Here is a 16,969-nt window from a genome sequence, read left to right on the forward strand (position 1 = left end):
GAGAATCGATCCCCTTTCCTTGTGGCTGCGCTACTTAGTGACGGGAGAGTGCCGTCAAGCGACAGCCAATGTATGGCGACCCCGTTGGCTTTTCAGGACAAGAGAGGTTCAGAGGTGGTTTGCCATTGTCTGCCTCTGTGTAGCAACCCTGGACTTCCTTGCAGGTCTTCCATCCAAGTTCTAACCCGGGTGGGCCTTGCCTAGCTGATGAGATCTGATGAGATCGGGCTAGCCTGGGCCATCCAGGTCAGGGCCTGCCCTCCCTCGCAGCAGTTGATCCTCCAGCTGTTGAAAGCGATGTCTGATTTATTTCTAGGCCATTTATGCATTCCTCCCGTTCACCCGGCCGACTTCTTCGGGGCGGTGCTTTGATTATGCCTGCATTTCTCGGCCGTCAGAGGTCGCCTCGCTCTCCCCTTGCGCTTCCCCGCATTTTCTGGATGCTGCCTAAATACGGATCCAGAAAAGGAGGGCAAAATGCGCGGAAATGCGGGGGAGAGCGAGGCGACCTTTGACCGTCGGAAAATGCATCTATAATCAAAGCAAAGCCCCGGCGTGACCCCGAAGGAACAGCCATGCATTAATGGCCCTTGTGAACATTTTTGTACAGCTTTTATTCTGTTTTATTCTGTTGTTTCTTGCACTGTCTCCCTCTAGTGGATTAATGAAGTGTGAGTGCGATAGGTGTAAAAGCAAATGGGGAGCTTCTCTGCAGTGACTGCATGCACAGACGTTGCAAACAGAAAAGAATAAAAGCATGAAAATATCCACACACACAAAAGGTAGGGAATTAGCTGAGGGGAGGGAGGATTAGATTTAGATGAAGGTGGAGTGAAAATTGGGGGGAGGAACATTAACAATTTGATATATGCCGATGATACTACATTACTGGCAGAAAATAGCGAGGACTTGAAATGATTACTGCTGAAAGTTAAAAGAGAAAGTGCCAAAGCAGGACTCCAGCTGAGCATCAAGAATTACACAACTTTAAGTTGACAATGAGGAAATTGAAATTGTTGAAGACTTCCTATTCCTCGGCTCCATCATCCACCAAAAGGGAGACTGCAGCCAAGAAATCAGAAGGAGATTGAGGCTGGGAAGGGCAGCCATGAAGGAGCTAGAAAAGATTCTGAAGTGTAAGGATGTGTCACTGGCCACTGAGATCATGTTAATTCATGCCATCGTATTCCCTATTACTATGTATGGGTGTGAAAGCTGGACAATGAAGAAAGCTGACAGGAAGAAAGTAGATTCTTTTGAAATGTGGTGTTGGAGGAGAGTGTTACGGATACCCTGGACTGCCAAAAAAACAAATCAGTGGGTTATAGATCAAATCAAGCCTGAACTGACCCTAGAAGCTAAAATGACTAAACTGAGGCTATCATATTTTGGTCACACTATGAGAAGACAAGAGTCACTAGAAAAGACAGTCATGCTAGGAAAAGTTGAGGGCAGCAGGAAAAGAGGAAGACCCAACAAGAGATGGATGGACTCTATGAAGGAAGCCACGGCCCTCAATTTGCAAGACCTGAGCAAGGCTGTCAAAGATAGGACATTTTGGAGGATGTTGATTCATACGGTCGCCATGAGTCGGAAACAACTTGTCGGCACTTAACACACACACAGGGAGGATGAAAATGCATAGTTGGGCAGCTTAATGCACACAATTAGGCAGAGCTAGAAGGGAGGAAGTGGGAGACCATGGTAGGGAGGTAACCTTTCCCCTCCACTACACATCCTTCAGCCCCCCCTACTATCCCTTTATATTTCTTTATTTACTTCATTTATACCCTCCCTTTCTCTCCAAAGGGGGCCCAAAGCTGCTTGTGCCATTCTCCTTTTTGCCAACTTATCCTCACAACAGCCCTGTGAGGTAGGTTAGGCAGGGTGTATGGTAATATGTAACACAACGTCGTCCTGACTTGGACAGCTCAGGCTAGCCCAATCTCATCAGATCTCGGAAGCTAAGCAGGGTCAGCACTGGTCAGTACTTGGGTGGGAAGTCCCAGGTCGCTGCAGGTCACCTAGGAAGTCCCAGGTCACTACGCAGAGGCAGGCCATGGCGAACCGCCTCTGAACATCTCTTGCCTTGAAAACCCTATGGGGTTGTCGTAAGTTAGCTGCGACTTGACAACAAAAAAGACAATGTGTGTTGTTTATAAATAGAATATACATGTAAGCCTAGTCCAATCTCGTCAGAGCTGGGGAGCTAAGCAGGAGCGATACTTGGATGGGAGACACACACCCGCACCCCCCCCCCAAAGAGACTAGGACACCTATACCAGGAAAGCAGTGGCATAGTTAAATTGTGGAACTCCCTGCCCCAGGATGTGGCGATGGCTGCCAACTTGGAAGGCTTGAAGAAGGGAGAGGACATGTTCATGGAGGAGAGGGCTATCCAAGGCTACTTGTCAAAATGGATACTAGTCCTGATGGATACCTATTCTCTCCCAGTTCAGAGGAGCATGCCAAATATATTAGGTGCTGTGGAACACAGACAGGACAATGCTGCTGCAGTCATCTTGCTTGTGAGTTTCCAGGAGGCACTCGGTTGGCCACTGTGTGAACAGATTGCTGGACTTGATGGGCCTTGGTCTGATCCAGCAGGGCTTTTCTTATGTTCTTATGACCCCAGCAAGGGTCTTTCAAGGCAAGTGGAACTCCCTGCCCCAGGATGTGGTGATGGCTGCCAGCCTGGAAGGCTTGAAGAGGGGAGTGGAGATGTTCATGGAGGAGAGGGCTATCCATGGATACTAGTCAAAATGGATACTGTTCCTTATGCATACCTATTCTCTCCAAGATCAGAGGAGTGTGCCTGTTATATTAGGTGCTTTGGAGCACAGGCAGGATATGCTGCGTCAGTCGTCTTGCTTGTGAGTTTCCTAGAGGCACCCGGTTGGCCACTGTGTGAACAGACTGCTGGACTTGATGGGTCTTGGCCCGATCCAGAATGGCTTTTCTTATGTTCTTATGATAGGGCTATCCATGGCTACTAGTCAAAATGAATACTAGTCATGATGCATCCCTATTCTCTCCAGGATCAGAGGAGCATGCCTATTATATTAGGTGCTGTGGAACACAGGCAGGATGGTGCTGCTGCAGTCGTCTTGTTTGTGGGCTTTCTAGAGGCACCAGGTTGGCCACTGTGGGAACAGACTGCCAGACTCGATGGGCCTTGGTCTGATCTAGCATGGCCTTTCTTATGTCCTTATGTCTTCAAAACTTGCTCTGTCCCTGATCCAAGTGCAGGAAAAAACATTTCCTTGAGGGCCACCCGGTTACATTCTGGACTCTTCCATGCTTCTGGCACCCTGTTTTCTAAAAGGGAGCTTGCCTGGCATGCTTCTCCCCCTTCCCCTTGCTCTCATCAGCATTCAACGTATTCCACTCGCATTATTATCATCCATATTTCATGGGCACAAAGCAGGGGAAAGGCGCCGGCATCCCAGCTGGCACTCCATACTGTGGGTTCCGGCTCAGCTCCCCGAAGGAAAGGCTTCGTCGTACGCCCACCGAACCGGGAACGCGGAGCAATCCGGTTTGTAATTCAGCCGAGGGACTGAAGAATATGTGGATGGGTAGACCTGGCTTGTCTTCATTTTCATATATATTAGTTCTCTCCATCTGTCTATGTACTGTTTGCGACCTCATATTGGAGAAAGTGTACATAAAGGGCAGGAAAGGGTATGATCGGGCAGGGCAGTAGGCCTCTTTGATCACTGGGAGAGACCTCTTTAGCCTAAAAAGTGAGACGTTGAAATTACCTCTCCCACCACCCCTCCCTGAGTGGACAGAGAGGGGACAGGAAGAAGCTTTTCTCCCTCTCTCATAATACTAGAATGTGGGGTCATCTGCCAAAGCTGGAGGGTGAGAGATTCCAAACAGATGAAAGAAAGTATTTCTGCTCACAAGGCATAGTTAAATTGTGGAACTCCCTGCCCCAGGATGTGGTGATGGCTGCCAACCTGGAAGGCTTGAAGAGGGGAGCGGACATGTCCATGGAGGAGAGGGCTATCCATGGCTACTAGTCATGATGCATACCTATTCTCTCCAGGATCAGAGGAGCATGCCTATTATATCAGGTGCTGAGTAACACAGGCAGGACAATGCTGCTGCAGTCGTCTTGTTTGGGGGCTTCCTAGAGGCACCTGGTTGGCCACCGCGTGAACAGACTGCTGGACTTGATGGGCCTTGGTCTGATCAGGCATGGCTTTTCTTATGTTCTTATGTTCTTATGACCCCAGCAAGGAGGTTTCAAGGCAAGTGGAACTCCCTGCCCCAGGATGTGGTAATGGCTGCCAATCTGGAAGGCTTGAAGAGGGGAGGGGAGATGTTCATGGAGGAGAGGGCTATCCATGGATACTAGTCAAAATGGATACTAGTCCTGATGCATACCTATTCCCTCCAGTCTCAGAGGAGCATGCCTGTTCTATAAGGTGCTGTGGAACACAGGCAGGGTGGTGCTGCTGCAGTCGTCTTGTTTGTGGGCTTCCTAGAGGCACCTGGTTGGCCACTGTGTGAACAGACTGCTGGACTTGATGGATCTCAGTCTGATCCAGTACCTCACCTCTTATGCTCTTCCTGGGAGGTAAGGACTGAAGGATCTCCGTTCCTACTTGTATCTGACGAAGGGAGCTTTGAATCTCGAAAGCTCATACCCCCGAAAATCTTGTTGGTTTCTAAGGTCCTTCCCCTCCTCAAATCCTGTCCTCCTCAGATTCCAACCCCCAAATCTCCAGGGATTTCCCAACCTGGAGTTGGAAACCTCAGGTTCCGAGCTTCAGAATCCATTTCAATTTATTCTGGGAAGCTAAGGCGCCCTTTTTGTCAAAAGTGTGGTTTTGGTTGGTTAAATCTGATGGCCAAGCGGTCTTTTCTGAACTCAGACAAGACTAGAAAACCACTGGGCGAGACTAAACGCGATCCTGGTAATTGTGGGGCTGCCTTGCCAGAATGACCAAAAATTTTGGTTGACTGTGGCTGGAAATCTAGTTTTTATAGGTTGCAGCCCTAAGGACCCTTTCCTGGGAGTAAATCCTATAGAGAATAAAATGGGACTTACTTCCAAGTAGACACGCAGGTCTATTCAGAAGTAACTTGTTATAGTCTGTGGGCCTTACTCCCAGAAAAGGGTTCTTAGGATTGCAGCCGCAACCTCCTTTCTTGTTAATTCTTAATGGGATGTTTCCACAGGAATGCTTTAACCTCAGAATTATTTAAACCAATTGATTTGAACCAATTCATTAATCACCTTAGGTACTAAGTTTTATATTTCTTTCCCCCCTTATTTAATTGAAGCCCTTAATGAACAGAAATTGACTTTCTCGGCCATCGTTCTTAGAAATTGAAGTTCATTTTGTAAGACATTGTTTTATACCTTCTATTTTCCTTGTAATTGGGAAGCTTTTGAAATCGGTAATGCTTCAGGCCCTTCTGAATGATTTGATTTATGATCAGAAGGATTTGGTGGAGAACCGACATGTAGTGGTGTGGGTACATGGTTGTCAATATCACACTATTCAGTGCCGTGTGTGCTTGTGAGTAAACCCCCTTCCTAATATACCTTTTGGAGACGGCCGAGCTTGCCTCCAGAGACCATCTGTGCGAGCGGGGATTCGAACCTGGGTCTCCCTGATCCTAGTCCCACATTGTAAACACTATGCCACCCAACCTGTACAGTACAAATCAGTGGTGAAAGTAAGCAGGCTTCTGACATAATGATTGGGATGGGTAGCATAGTAGAATCATGCAGTTGGAAGGGACCTCCAGGGTTATCTATTCCATCCACCCCCCGCACAATGCAGGAAATTCACAACTACCTCCCCCCCACACCCCAGTGTCCCTGCTCCAAGAAGCACTAGAAGCTCAAAAGTTTCAGGAACTAGGTTGTCCTAATGTGAGGTCGTTTCTAAAATGAGAAGTATTGGGGTTTGGGCTATCATGAGAGCCCTGCTGGTTGCCCTGGAAAGATGTCCTGCTTTGTAATGCTAAATGCACAGGGGCAGGCCGCAGTAGCTCTGTGGAGAGGAAAATAATTCAATGCAGACCATAGACACATATGATCTTTCTGATTACATTAAATATGCAGGTGTTTCTCCCACTACACATTACCACCATTTCTGTATCAGTCAACTTTCCTAAAAGAGAGCCAGCATGGCGTAGTGGTTAAGAGCAGTGGTTTGGAGCAGTGGAGTCTCATCTGGAGAACCGGGTTTGATTCCCCACTCCTCCACATGAGTGGTGGACGTTAATCCGATGGACTGGATTTGTTTCCCCACTCCTACACACGAAGCCAGCTGGGTGACCTTGGGCAAGTTGCAGCTCTCTCAGCCCCACCTACCTCACAGGGTGTCTGTTGTGGGGAGGGGAATGGAAGGTGATTGTAAGCCAGTTTGATTCTTCCTTAAGTGGTAGAGAAAGTCGGCATATAAAAACCAACTCTTCTTCTTCCTCCTCTTCCTCTTCCTCTTCTTCTTCTTCTTCTTCTTCTTCTTCTTCTTCTTCTTCTTCTTCTTCTTCTAAAAAACCCATCATGATCAGCAACCCACATACATGAAGGATCGTTTCTCCCTATAAGAACCCATATCTTCTTGATGTTCCCTCATGCACTAGGATTCAGTGGCTCAGTGGCAGAGCATCTGCTTGGCATGCAGAAGATCCCAGGTTCAATCCCTGGCATCTCCAGGTGAAAGGGTCAGGTAGGAGGTGATGTGGAAGACCTCTGCCTGAGACCCTGGAGAGCCGTTGCCAGCCAGTGGAGACACCACTGACCTTGATGGACCAAGGGCCTGGCTTCATATGCCCATGTGGGGTGGACTGCTGTGACCCATCCCCAGTAAGGATTTCAGCCTCGAGGTGGGAGCTGGGGATCCCCTGGAATTACAGCTCGTCTCCAGACTACGGAGGTCAGTTCTCCTGGAAAGAATGGATGCTATGGAAAGTGGACTTCATGGCATTGTGCCCCACAGAGGTCCCTGCTGTCCCCAAGATCCCCCCCCCCAAATCTCCCAACCTGGTTCTTGGAACCTACCCCCCGCCATCTTCCACCAGGGGCTGGGGAAACCTGTCAGCCCTAATCCCTAGGTTTATCTGGTTACAGCCGCACTTTATGGAAGGAGAAGAAGAGTTGATTTTTAATATGCTGACTTTCTCTGCCACTTAAAAAAGAATCAAACCAGCTTGCAATCCCCTTCCCTCCCCCTCCCCACAATAGACACCCTGTGAGGTAGGTGGGGTTGAGAGAGTGGGACTTGCCCAAGGTCCCCCAGCTGGCTTCATGTGGAGGAGTGGGGAAACCAACCCAGTTCCCCAGATTGGCGTCTGCTGCTCAAGTGGAGGAGTGGGGATTCAAACCCGGTTCTCCAGATCAGAGTCCACCGCTCCAAATCTTGTTCTTAACCTCTGCACTATGCTGGCTTTATGGAACAGCCTTTATGGTGGTGTCTGAAAGCCCTCTTCACTGATGGACTCCAGAAGAGACTGTGAGACAAGAACATTTCAATGTGGCTTTTCGGGAGTTGTAAAGGGGCTTCAACCCTGACCTGGATGGCCCAGGCTAGCCTGATCTCGTCAGATCTCAGAAGCTAAGCAGGGTCTGCCCTGGTTAGTATTTGGATGGGAGACCACCAAGGAAGACCAGGGTTGCTGTGCAGAGGAAGGCACTGGCAAACCACCTCTGTTAGTCTCTTGCCATGAAAGCCCCAAAAGGGGTCACCATAAGTCGGCTGCGACTTGACAGCACTTTACACACACAAAGGGGCTTCAGGGAGGGAAGGTGGTGCATTACAGCCCGGTCTCATCGGATATCGGAAGTTCAGCAGTGTCAGTACTTGAGAGGAAAACCACCTAGGAAGGCAATGGCAAACCACCTCTGCTTCTCACTTGCCTTGAAATCCCCTTGCTGGAGTTGTCATAATTTGGCTGTGACTTAATGGCACTTTACACTCACACAAAGGAACGCAACTGCAGTATTTTATTGGCACACTTTTATTCTGTTGCTGGCTGTGTTGCATGTTTTAATTGTGTTCCATTATTTCTAAATTAGATGTTGTTTTCCATCTGGGGGCCCTGATCTCTAGAAGAAAAGCGGGCCTTTAAATATTTGATATGAATAAATTTCAATTTTACATCCATAAACGACGTACAACAAACCTTCTCAACAGCTTACAAAAAAAAAATCAATAGAGTTTTTTTTTAAACTCCTTATTTCCAATTTCCACCCACAAAAAAAGAGCTTCCCGCATTCCGGTTATCAACACACCAGCCTTACTGGGCTATTGTAAGGTTATTGCTGTTGTAAGGTTCCTGCAGTCATGAGTGTGAAATGGTTGGGACGTTGTAAAGCTGTGCATAAATGCTAAAGAGGAAGAGGAAGACTGAGGCAGACAAGTGGGCATTAGCGCGTGGGTATTTTGTCTTGTGATTCAGAGTATTGTGTTCAGTTTGGGGCACCACAATTTAAGAAAGATGTAGACAAGCTGGAACATGTCCAGAGGAGGGCAACAAAGATGGCGAGGGGTCTGGAGACCAAGTCCTGTGAAGAAAAGTTGAAGGATCTGGGTATGTTTAGCCTTAAAAGGAGAAGACTGAGAGGGGATATGATAACCATCTTCAAGTACTTGAAGGGCTGTCACATAGAGGAAAGTTGTTTTCTGTTACCCCAGAAGGTCGGACCAGAACCAATGGGTTAAAATTAAATCAGAAGAATTTCCATCTAGACATTAGGAAGAATTTTCTAACAGTTAGAGCAGTTCCTCAGTGGAACAGGCTTCCTCGGGAGGTGGTGAGCTCTCCTTCCCTTGAGGTTTTTAAGCAGAGGCTAGATGGCCATCTGTCAGCAATGCTGATTCTATGAACTTGAGCAGATGATGAATGGGGGTGGTATCTTGGCCATCTTTTGGGCACTGGGTGTGTGTGGGGGAGGTAGTTGTGAGTTTCCTGCATTGTGCAGGGGGTTGGACTAGATGACCCTGGTGGTCCCTTCCAACTCTATGATTCTATGATTCTTCCTGGAATGTAGCCAATGTCCCTTGGCCAAATGCATGGACTGCAGCGGGACCAACCCACTTCCTAGTGATACTTTACCTGTTTTACCAATCCCTTGTTTTCCAAATTTAAAGTCAAGTATTGCTGCAACATTGAGGGCTTCCTGGTGCATGTGCATGCATGGGTCGACTCTACTTTCTTCCCTTAAGAGTCTCCCCGCCCCCTTGGCTGTCTCTCTCCTCGCCTCAACCATCGCCTCCGGGACTCTTCCAAGCCGGAGGCCTGCAGGGCAGAGGAGCTCAGAGCCAACGGAGAGGCGGCTCCTTTAGGCTCCTCTTCTGTGCCCCCTTGGCAGGCTTCCCTCCAGCTGGCGGCGGCTCCTACCACCATGCCTTCTTCCTTGTCCCATGCAGTCAATTTTTTGAACGTGCAATTGAAAATCGTGAGACACAACAGGGAGAACAGTAACAATATATGTTGGTGTATATAGCAGAATAAATGATTCTTGGGAGGAATAGTTAAAGGAGAGGGAAATTGTGTTGTCAATACAAATATAGCAGAAATCTCAGATAGATATTATAACTTTAAAAATCTAACTAAGAAATATTATATAATATCATAGTGCAAATAGAATAGAGGAACTGTATAACTACTAAGAGGACGATGCTTTGGGACTACAAGAATTGTTAAGCAATAACCCTGGAAGAAGCCCAGCCTGTGGGTGAATGGAATGTATGTTTGTGTTATATTATTTTATGTTAAAAATGAATAATATATATATTTAAAAAACAAACACAGGGAGAACCAAATTGAAAACCTTGCAATGCGTTAATGGCCAAGTACTTTGCTTTAGAAGCGCCCCGTGGCGCAGAGTGGTAAGCTTCAGTGCTGCAGTCTAAGCTCTGCTCGCAACCTGAGTTCGATCCCAACGGAAGTCAGTTTCAGTAGCTGGCTCGAGGTTGACTCAGCCTTCCATCCTTCCGAGGTCGGTCAAATGAGGACCCATCTTGCTGGGGGTAAAGGGAAGACGACTGGGGAAGGCACTGGCAAGCCACCCCTTAAACAAAGTCTGCCTAGTAAACGTCGAGATGCGATGTCACCCCATGGGTCAGGAATGACCCGGTGCTTGCACAGGGGACCTTTACCTTTTTACTTTGCTTTAGAGCAGGGGTGGGGAACATCAGGCCCAGGGGCTGTATAAGGTCCGCGAAGTCATTTGGTCTGGCCCTTCATGGGTCTTGGCAGATCTCTAGCTCAGAAGGATTTAAGACTGGCGATCCGCCCCCTCCCGCGGACAGGAATAGCCTCTATTCAAGGCAGATGTGAGTTTGTTTTGCCAAGAAAAGGAACCCCCCTTGTAGAAGAGTTGTTAGCTATGGAGCTGCTAGGACCGCCCAAGAAACTGTGTTAACCCTTTCCCACCCGGGACATGGAGAAACGTACTCCCGCTGTACTACAAGAGGGCTGGGAGCGGAAGTAGGGAATGGCCTGCGAATAATGTTACAAATATCCAAATGGCCCTTGGTGGAAAAAAGGTTCCCCACCCCTGCTTTAGAGCTGTCCATGGTACCGTTTCAGAGTGGCCTAGCTCCTGTTGTTCGTGTTGGCTTGGAGAAGCCGGCAGATGCCCATAGTCCTTTCCTTTGCAACATGTTGGTAAAGGCAGAATAGTCTGCTGTTCAGAAGGGCATTCTATCTGTGAAGACTGAACTAACTCCAGTCTACTCCCAGAAATACCCACATTGTTGGCTTTTTTTAGGTATCCTAGAGCAGGGCTTCTTAAAACTTTTCTGCTCGCGAACCCTTTTCACCGGATAAATTTTTACGCGACCCCGGGAATATAGGTATATAAAATAGGTATACAACTCAAACATTTACTGATAATAAATCATAAAGAAATTTATTTTAAAACAATTCTTTGGTATACATATAATTTCACCATTTATTTTAAAATTTTGTGACCGCCACATTCAGTTACACAACCCCATATGGGGTTGTGGCCCACAGTTTAAGAAGCTTTGGACTAGAGGAAATGGGGGGGAGAAGAAGAAGAAGAAGAAAAAGAAGAAGAAGAAGAGTTGGTTTTTAATATGCTGACTTTCTCTACCACTTAAGGAAGAATCAAACCGGCTTACAATCACCTTCCCTTCCCCTCCGCACAACAGACACCCTGTGAGGTAGGTGGAGCTGAGAGAGTGTGACTAGCCCAATGGTGGTACTGGCTCTTCCAAATGTCATCTAACATCAATCAACCTCTACCAGAGTAGGAATACATCCATCAGTAGTTTGGCAGAGAACTGCCACTGGTCGATACATCTCAGGTCTATCTGTGTCTCTCCTGAGGAGCAGCCTCAGGATCTTGTGGCATCTTGAGAAGTCACCCATTGATGGTATCTTGTGGCATCTTGAAAAGTCACCCATTGATGGCAGCCACAGCTTTCAGGGGATGATACCCTGTTTCGTCAGATACATGAAGTGGTCCACTGTTGTAAGAAAACATGCGGGGACCCATGTGGGAAATGAATGACCATTCCGGGGTCATAGGGTTCTACTGCTTTAATTTCCCCCCCTCTATACTTATGTGTGTGTTTGTATGCACCGACTGAGGATAATATCATGCATCTGACAAAACAGACCCTTAACTCATAGCAGTTGGTACTCTACTGGCCAGCCCTAAGCACCGTTATACCCTTCTAACCCCAGTGACTTAAACAAAACAAGGCCAGCGTGGTGTAGTGGTTAAGAGCGGTGGTTTAGAACGGTGGACTCTGATCTGGAGAACCGGATTTGATTCCCCCACTCCTCCACACGAGTGGTGGAGGCTAATCTGGTGAACGGGATTTGTTTCCCTACTCCTCCACATGAAGCCAGCTGGGTGACCTTGGGCTAGTCACACTCTCTCAGCCTCACCTACCTCACAGGGTGTCTGTTGTGGGGAGGGGAAGGGAAGGTGATTGTAAGCCGGTTTGAGTCTCCCTTAAGTAATAAACCTGTTGTTACATTGTTATTTTGTTTCAAATTGTAACGGCCTATGGCCTTAATAAACATGACTTGACTTGACTGTAATTAATGTCTTGGGTCACAGATGTAGAAAATAAATGCATGGAAACACCTTTAATCTTATTGATTATGGTGGGGATCCTTATTGCCCCCCATTGGACTCTGTGGCCTAGTGTTCTATTAACGGCAGCAATTAGTATAATTACGTTTTAATGGTTCGTTGTTTATAACTGTTAATAACTTTTTATTGATTTTAGCATATTGTCCTGCTGAATTTTATGTACTGGATTATTTATTGTTAGCCTCTCGGAGGCCGGCCTTGGCCGGGAAATAGAGCGGGGTACAAATGGAATAAAATAAATAAATACATAAATAAATTAGTAATCAGGGTGTAGTCTTCAGGAGGGAGGGGCTGTGGCTCAGTAGTAGAGCATCCTTCTTGGCATGCAGAAGGTCCCAGGTTCAATCCCCGCTATCTCCAGTTAAAGGATCGGGCAGTAGGCGATGTGAAAGATGTCTGCCTGAGACCCTGGAGAGCTGTGGCCAGTCTGAGTAGACCATGCCGCCCTTGATGGACCAAGGAGCTGGCTCAGGCAAGTTTGTGTGTGAACACATGAAGCTCCCTTATACTGAATCAGACCCTTGGTCCATCAGAGTCAGTATTGTCTACTCAGACCAGCGGCGGCTCTCCAGGGTCTCAAGGAGAGGTCTTTCACACCACCTATCTGCCTAGTCCCTTTAACTGGAGATGCCGGGGATTGAACCTGGGATCTTCTGCATGCCAAGCAGATGTTCTACCACTGAGCCACGACCCCTCATGTGTATCTATTTATCTAAAGTAACCTTTCTCATTTCCCAGACTGTCACGTACATCCTCAGTATCCTTTGGGCGGTGTGTCTAATGTTCATGATCTTTTTCCATCGAGCAGGTGCAAAACATCTCTCAGTCCATGGTGGAGCTGGACCTGCGGACCTACCGGGACTTGCAGTATGTCCGTAACACCGAGTCGCTGATGAAGGGGCTGGACTCCAAGCTGAAAGTGGCCACCGAGAGTCAGAAGAACCTGAATGCCAAAAGTTTCCAGGTAATGCTGCCTTTGCCCCCGTCTCTTTCTGCAGGATCACTATCTCAGGGCTGCTGTTTTTGGGGGGGCTAGATCCATGGCTGCTAGTTTCCTGGAGCCAGCATGGTGTAGTGGTTCTCCAGATTACATTCCACCGCTCCAAACCACTGCTCTTAACCACTACACCATGCTGGCTCTATCCATCCCTATCCTTCCCTTCCCCTCTTTCCCCTCTTTCCCTTCCTTCTTTTCCTGTTCTCTCCCTGTTTCCCTTAAGTCCCTTTTACCCTGTCAGTCCTCGATAAGTCTAGCTGGGGTCCATTTCTCCCTCTGTGATTTGATGTTGTATTACCATCGTAAGAACATCCCTCCTTGTTGGGGTGTTTATTTCGGCGCCATAGATTAGACTAGTTGGTTTAAACACTCAGCGTTACTGTGATTTTATGTATTATATTTTAGGTAACGGATTTATGTATTCTATCATGTGTTGTATTTTGACTGTGTTGTTAGCCGTGGGATATAAATACACATGTATTATTGTTGTTGTTCTCAGTTGTAATAAAAAAAGATTGATTTTAGGGTGGTAAACCTGGCACCGCAATACTGTTGGTGGAGGGGGCATTCCTGGCCTGAAAGGGGTCAGGAAGCTGCCTACTGGCAGCTCTGCCCCCCGGAAGGCCCCCCCCCTGGATGACGGTAGTTAGGAGTGGTGGACTCTAATCTGGAGGACCGGGTTTGATTCCCCGCTCCTCCCCATGAAGCCAGCTGGGTGATGTTGGGCTAGTCACAGTTCTCTTAGAGCTCTCTCAGCCCCACCTCCCTCGCAGGGTGTTTGTTGTGGGAGGGGAAGGGAAGGTGATTGTAAGCCGGTTTGATTCTTTCGCCGGCAGCACACTGGTGGGAGGCTGAGCTGGCGTCCCAGGGCCACACTTCTGCGCCAGCACAGGAAGGCCTGAGTGAGCGCCCCAACGCCGGCGTCCGTGCCTCTCTGGGCGGCACAAGTGGCCCGGGAACAGGCATGGCCCTTTGCGCGCCTCCTGAGCTCTTTTGGCCCCAGAGCTCAGGAATGGGCTCCCCGAGTGGCAGACTCTAATCTGGAGAACCAGGTCCAATTCCCCCCTCCTCCACATGAAGCCTGCTGGGTGACCTTGGGCTAGTCACCCTTTTCTTGGAACTCTCTCAGCCCCACCTACCCCTCAAGGTGTCTGTTGTGGGAAGGGGAAGGGAAGTTGATTGTAAGCCGCTTTGAGACTCCTCAAAGCTAGAGAAAAGCAGGGTATAAAAACTGACTCTTCTTTTTAGTTGCCCAGGTTTTTTTCATTGACTTATCCAACCAATCCACCTACCTCACAGGATGTCTGTTGTGGGGAGGGGGAAAGAAGGTGATTGTAGGCTGGTTTGAGTTTCCCTTAAGTGGTAGAGAAAGTCAGCATATAAAAACCATCTTCTTCTTCTCTAAGCTGTCCCAGTCCATGCTTGAGAAAATCTCAGGTTATTCTGAAAAACTTCAGGTTAGGAAGCTCCTCTCAGATGAAATTCCCTTACAAATTAGAGAGGTCGCCAGATTCTGCACAGCAATCTACAAACTTCATCCAAGTTTGGTAAAACAAAAGTCAAAAAAATAACAAAGTTAAAGATCTTCTTTTGAATTTGTGTCAAAATGTTTATTTCTTATCCAAATCGTGAAACATTTTAATTTATATATTTTTTAAATTAACATGACACAACCTTTAAACAATATCAATGTATCCGCTGTAATGTTGCTGTTATGTTCTTAATTTTTATTGGCGCAATGCCGCAATAAATGTTTCTGATTTCTGAGTTTCCCTTAAGTGGTAGAGAAAGCCGGCGTATAAAAAACAACTCTTCTCCTATAGTCAGCAGCAAAATATCCCACCGTTCTCGTCAACAAAGCCGTTTTTAGGTCATCCACCAGGAACAACATTCACTCACTCCAAGAGCTCTTCAGCGATGGGATGCTCCGATCATTATAATGAAGGAGGTCTGTTTTGCGCTGGTACTCATTTGGCTGGAAATTCAGTCAACGGTAAACCAGAGGGTTTTTTCCCCTCTCCGTTGTGACTACTGATTGATTTGAAGATGAGAGGGTGGGTTCCCCCCCCACCCCGCCCCCCAGTAATGTATTGACAGCGTCTGAGCGTCGCGTGTAATTTCTCGCTGACATGTTTTTGCACTTAATATAACCATGATTTGTGGAGGGGACGGTATGCAAAATCAATTTCAGAAAGGGGGACGTTTCCTAGAAGGGCTGCGGAGTCCCACAGGGGTGCGCGATGGCCCCTTCTGTTTCATTCTGCACAACGCCCTCCCCTGACAATTCTGATAAGTGGGTCAAATTGACCCTATCTTTATTTTATTTTATTCATTTTTTTATTTATTCAAAACATTTATTAGCCCCCCTCTCTTCCTTACGGAGCTCAAGGCAGCGTACGCCATAGGAAAAATATATATATATAAAACACAATACATGAATAAAAACCGGGAATTAAAATCACAACTTAGATCTGCTACTAAACTTAACCAAATGTGTTCCTAAATAAAACCGTCCTCAGCTGCCTCCTAAAGATTAAGAGTGAGGGAGCCTGGTGCACCTCTCTGGGGAAACTGTTCCATAATCATGGGGCTGCCACCGAAAAGGCCCCTTCTCATGTACCCTCCAAATGAGGAACAGTTGGGAGGGCCTCTCCCTGTGATCTTGAGTTCCGGGCAGGAACATATGGGAGAAGACAGCCCTTCAGACACCCTGATCCCAAGCCATGTAGGGCTTCAAAGGTCAAAACCAACCCCTTGAATTGGACTTAGATAGGGTTGCCAACCTCCAGGTACTGGAGAGAAAGATTGCGCTACCGCTGGAGAGAAAGATTGCGCACACACTCACTCCCTTTTTTCTGGGGGAGTTTCAAGACGCAATTGGCCATAAAGCAATTACCAGCAGCATTTAACGCAGTTCGCCCTTGAATGCTTGAAGAAAAAAAATTCAAAGGAGCTGATGAAGCTTTTGTGAAACGCAGTACGACTGGTCTTGCGTCCTCTTTGTTTATTCCTTTCACCTTGAATTCTCCAAGGCCTTCCTTGCACCCTACGGATATGCCTCTGCGGACCACGAAAGGTCCCTGTTTGGATGCTTTCACAACTTACTTTGAGGCTTTGTGCCTATGAACAATTGTGCTGTTAATGAATTGCAATTCTACATTCTGTAATTTTGTTGTTATATTGTATGCATGTGTTTTTCTGGACTTTGCATTTGGTTTCTTTCTAGGCATGAAGTTCATGCCCAGTAAATATTGATTGTTTTCTTAACACACGGCATAGGTCTGTTTCTGTACCGTGATTTATATTGAGCCTTCGTGCTGTCTGTTTTCTAAGGTATCCTATTACGGCACTGGTTGCTTGTTTTATTAACCTCCAGGTACTAGCTGGAGATCTCCTGCCGATAGAAATCAGTTCACCTGGAGAAAATGGCCACTTTGGCAATTGGACTCTATGGCATTGAAGTCCCTACCCTCTGCAAACCCCACCCTCCTCAGGCTCCGCCCCAAAAACCTCCTGCCATAGCGAAGAGGGACCTGGCAACCCTTGACTTTGAAGTGGATTGGTAGGCAATGTAATTACTGTAATATTGGGGTCACATACATCCAATAGCTGGCCCCAACCAGCCGTCTAGTGGCAGCATTCTTCCTAGCTGCAGCCTCTGAACACTGTTCAAATATACATTTTCTAAAGAAATAAATAGATGGAGTGTCTTTCTCCTTTAGAAGTAGGGGGGGCATGGTATTTGGGGAATTTCGGAATTATCCCATGGAGAACATGCTTGCTGTCATCTCGGGGTCTGGCTCTCTCTCCTGGCCCTGGACTCGGGCCAGAGGAGATGTAGGCGTCAGCGGCGCGGCCTCGAATCT

At 47.3% G+C, this 16,969-nt stretch overlaps 1 protein-coding gene across 3 annotated transcripts in view; it reads left to right on the top strand.

The window, feature by feature from the left end:
• OLFM2 (olfactomedin 2) overlaps positions 1 to 16,969 on the top strand; it is a 240,665-nt gene that overhangs the window by 176,289 nt on the left and 47,407 nt on the right. For 2 of the 3 annotated variants that reach the window (XM_056867383.1, XM_056867381.1), the window contains exon 3: positions 12,912 to 13,070. In XM_056867383.1, the coding sequence (XP_056723361.1) occupies positions 12,936 to 13,070 (135 nt within the window). In that variant the 5' untranslated portion in view covers positions 12,912 to 12,935. The remainder of the gene's footprint in view (positions 1 to 12,911; positions 13,071 to 16,969) is intronic. The other variant, XM_056867382.1, reaches the window with a different exon arrangement.

This window comes from Euleptes europaea, chromosome 1 (genome assembly GCF_029931775.1).
Source record: "Euleptes europaea isolate rEulEur1 chromosome 1, rEulEur1.hap1, whole genome shotgun sequence".
NCBI classification, from domain to species: Eukaryota; Metazoa; Chordata; class Lepidosauria; order Squamata; family Sphaerodactylidae; genus Euleptes; species Euleptes europaea.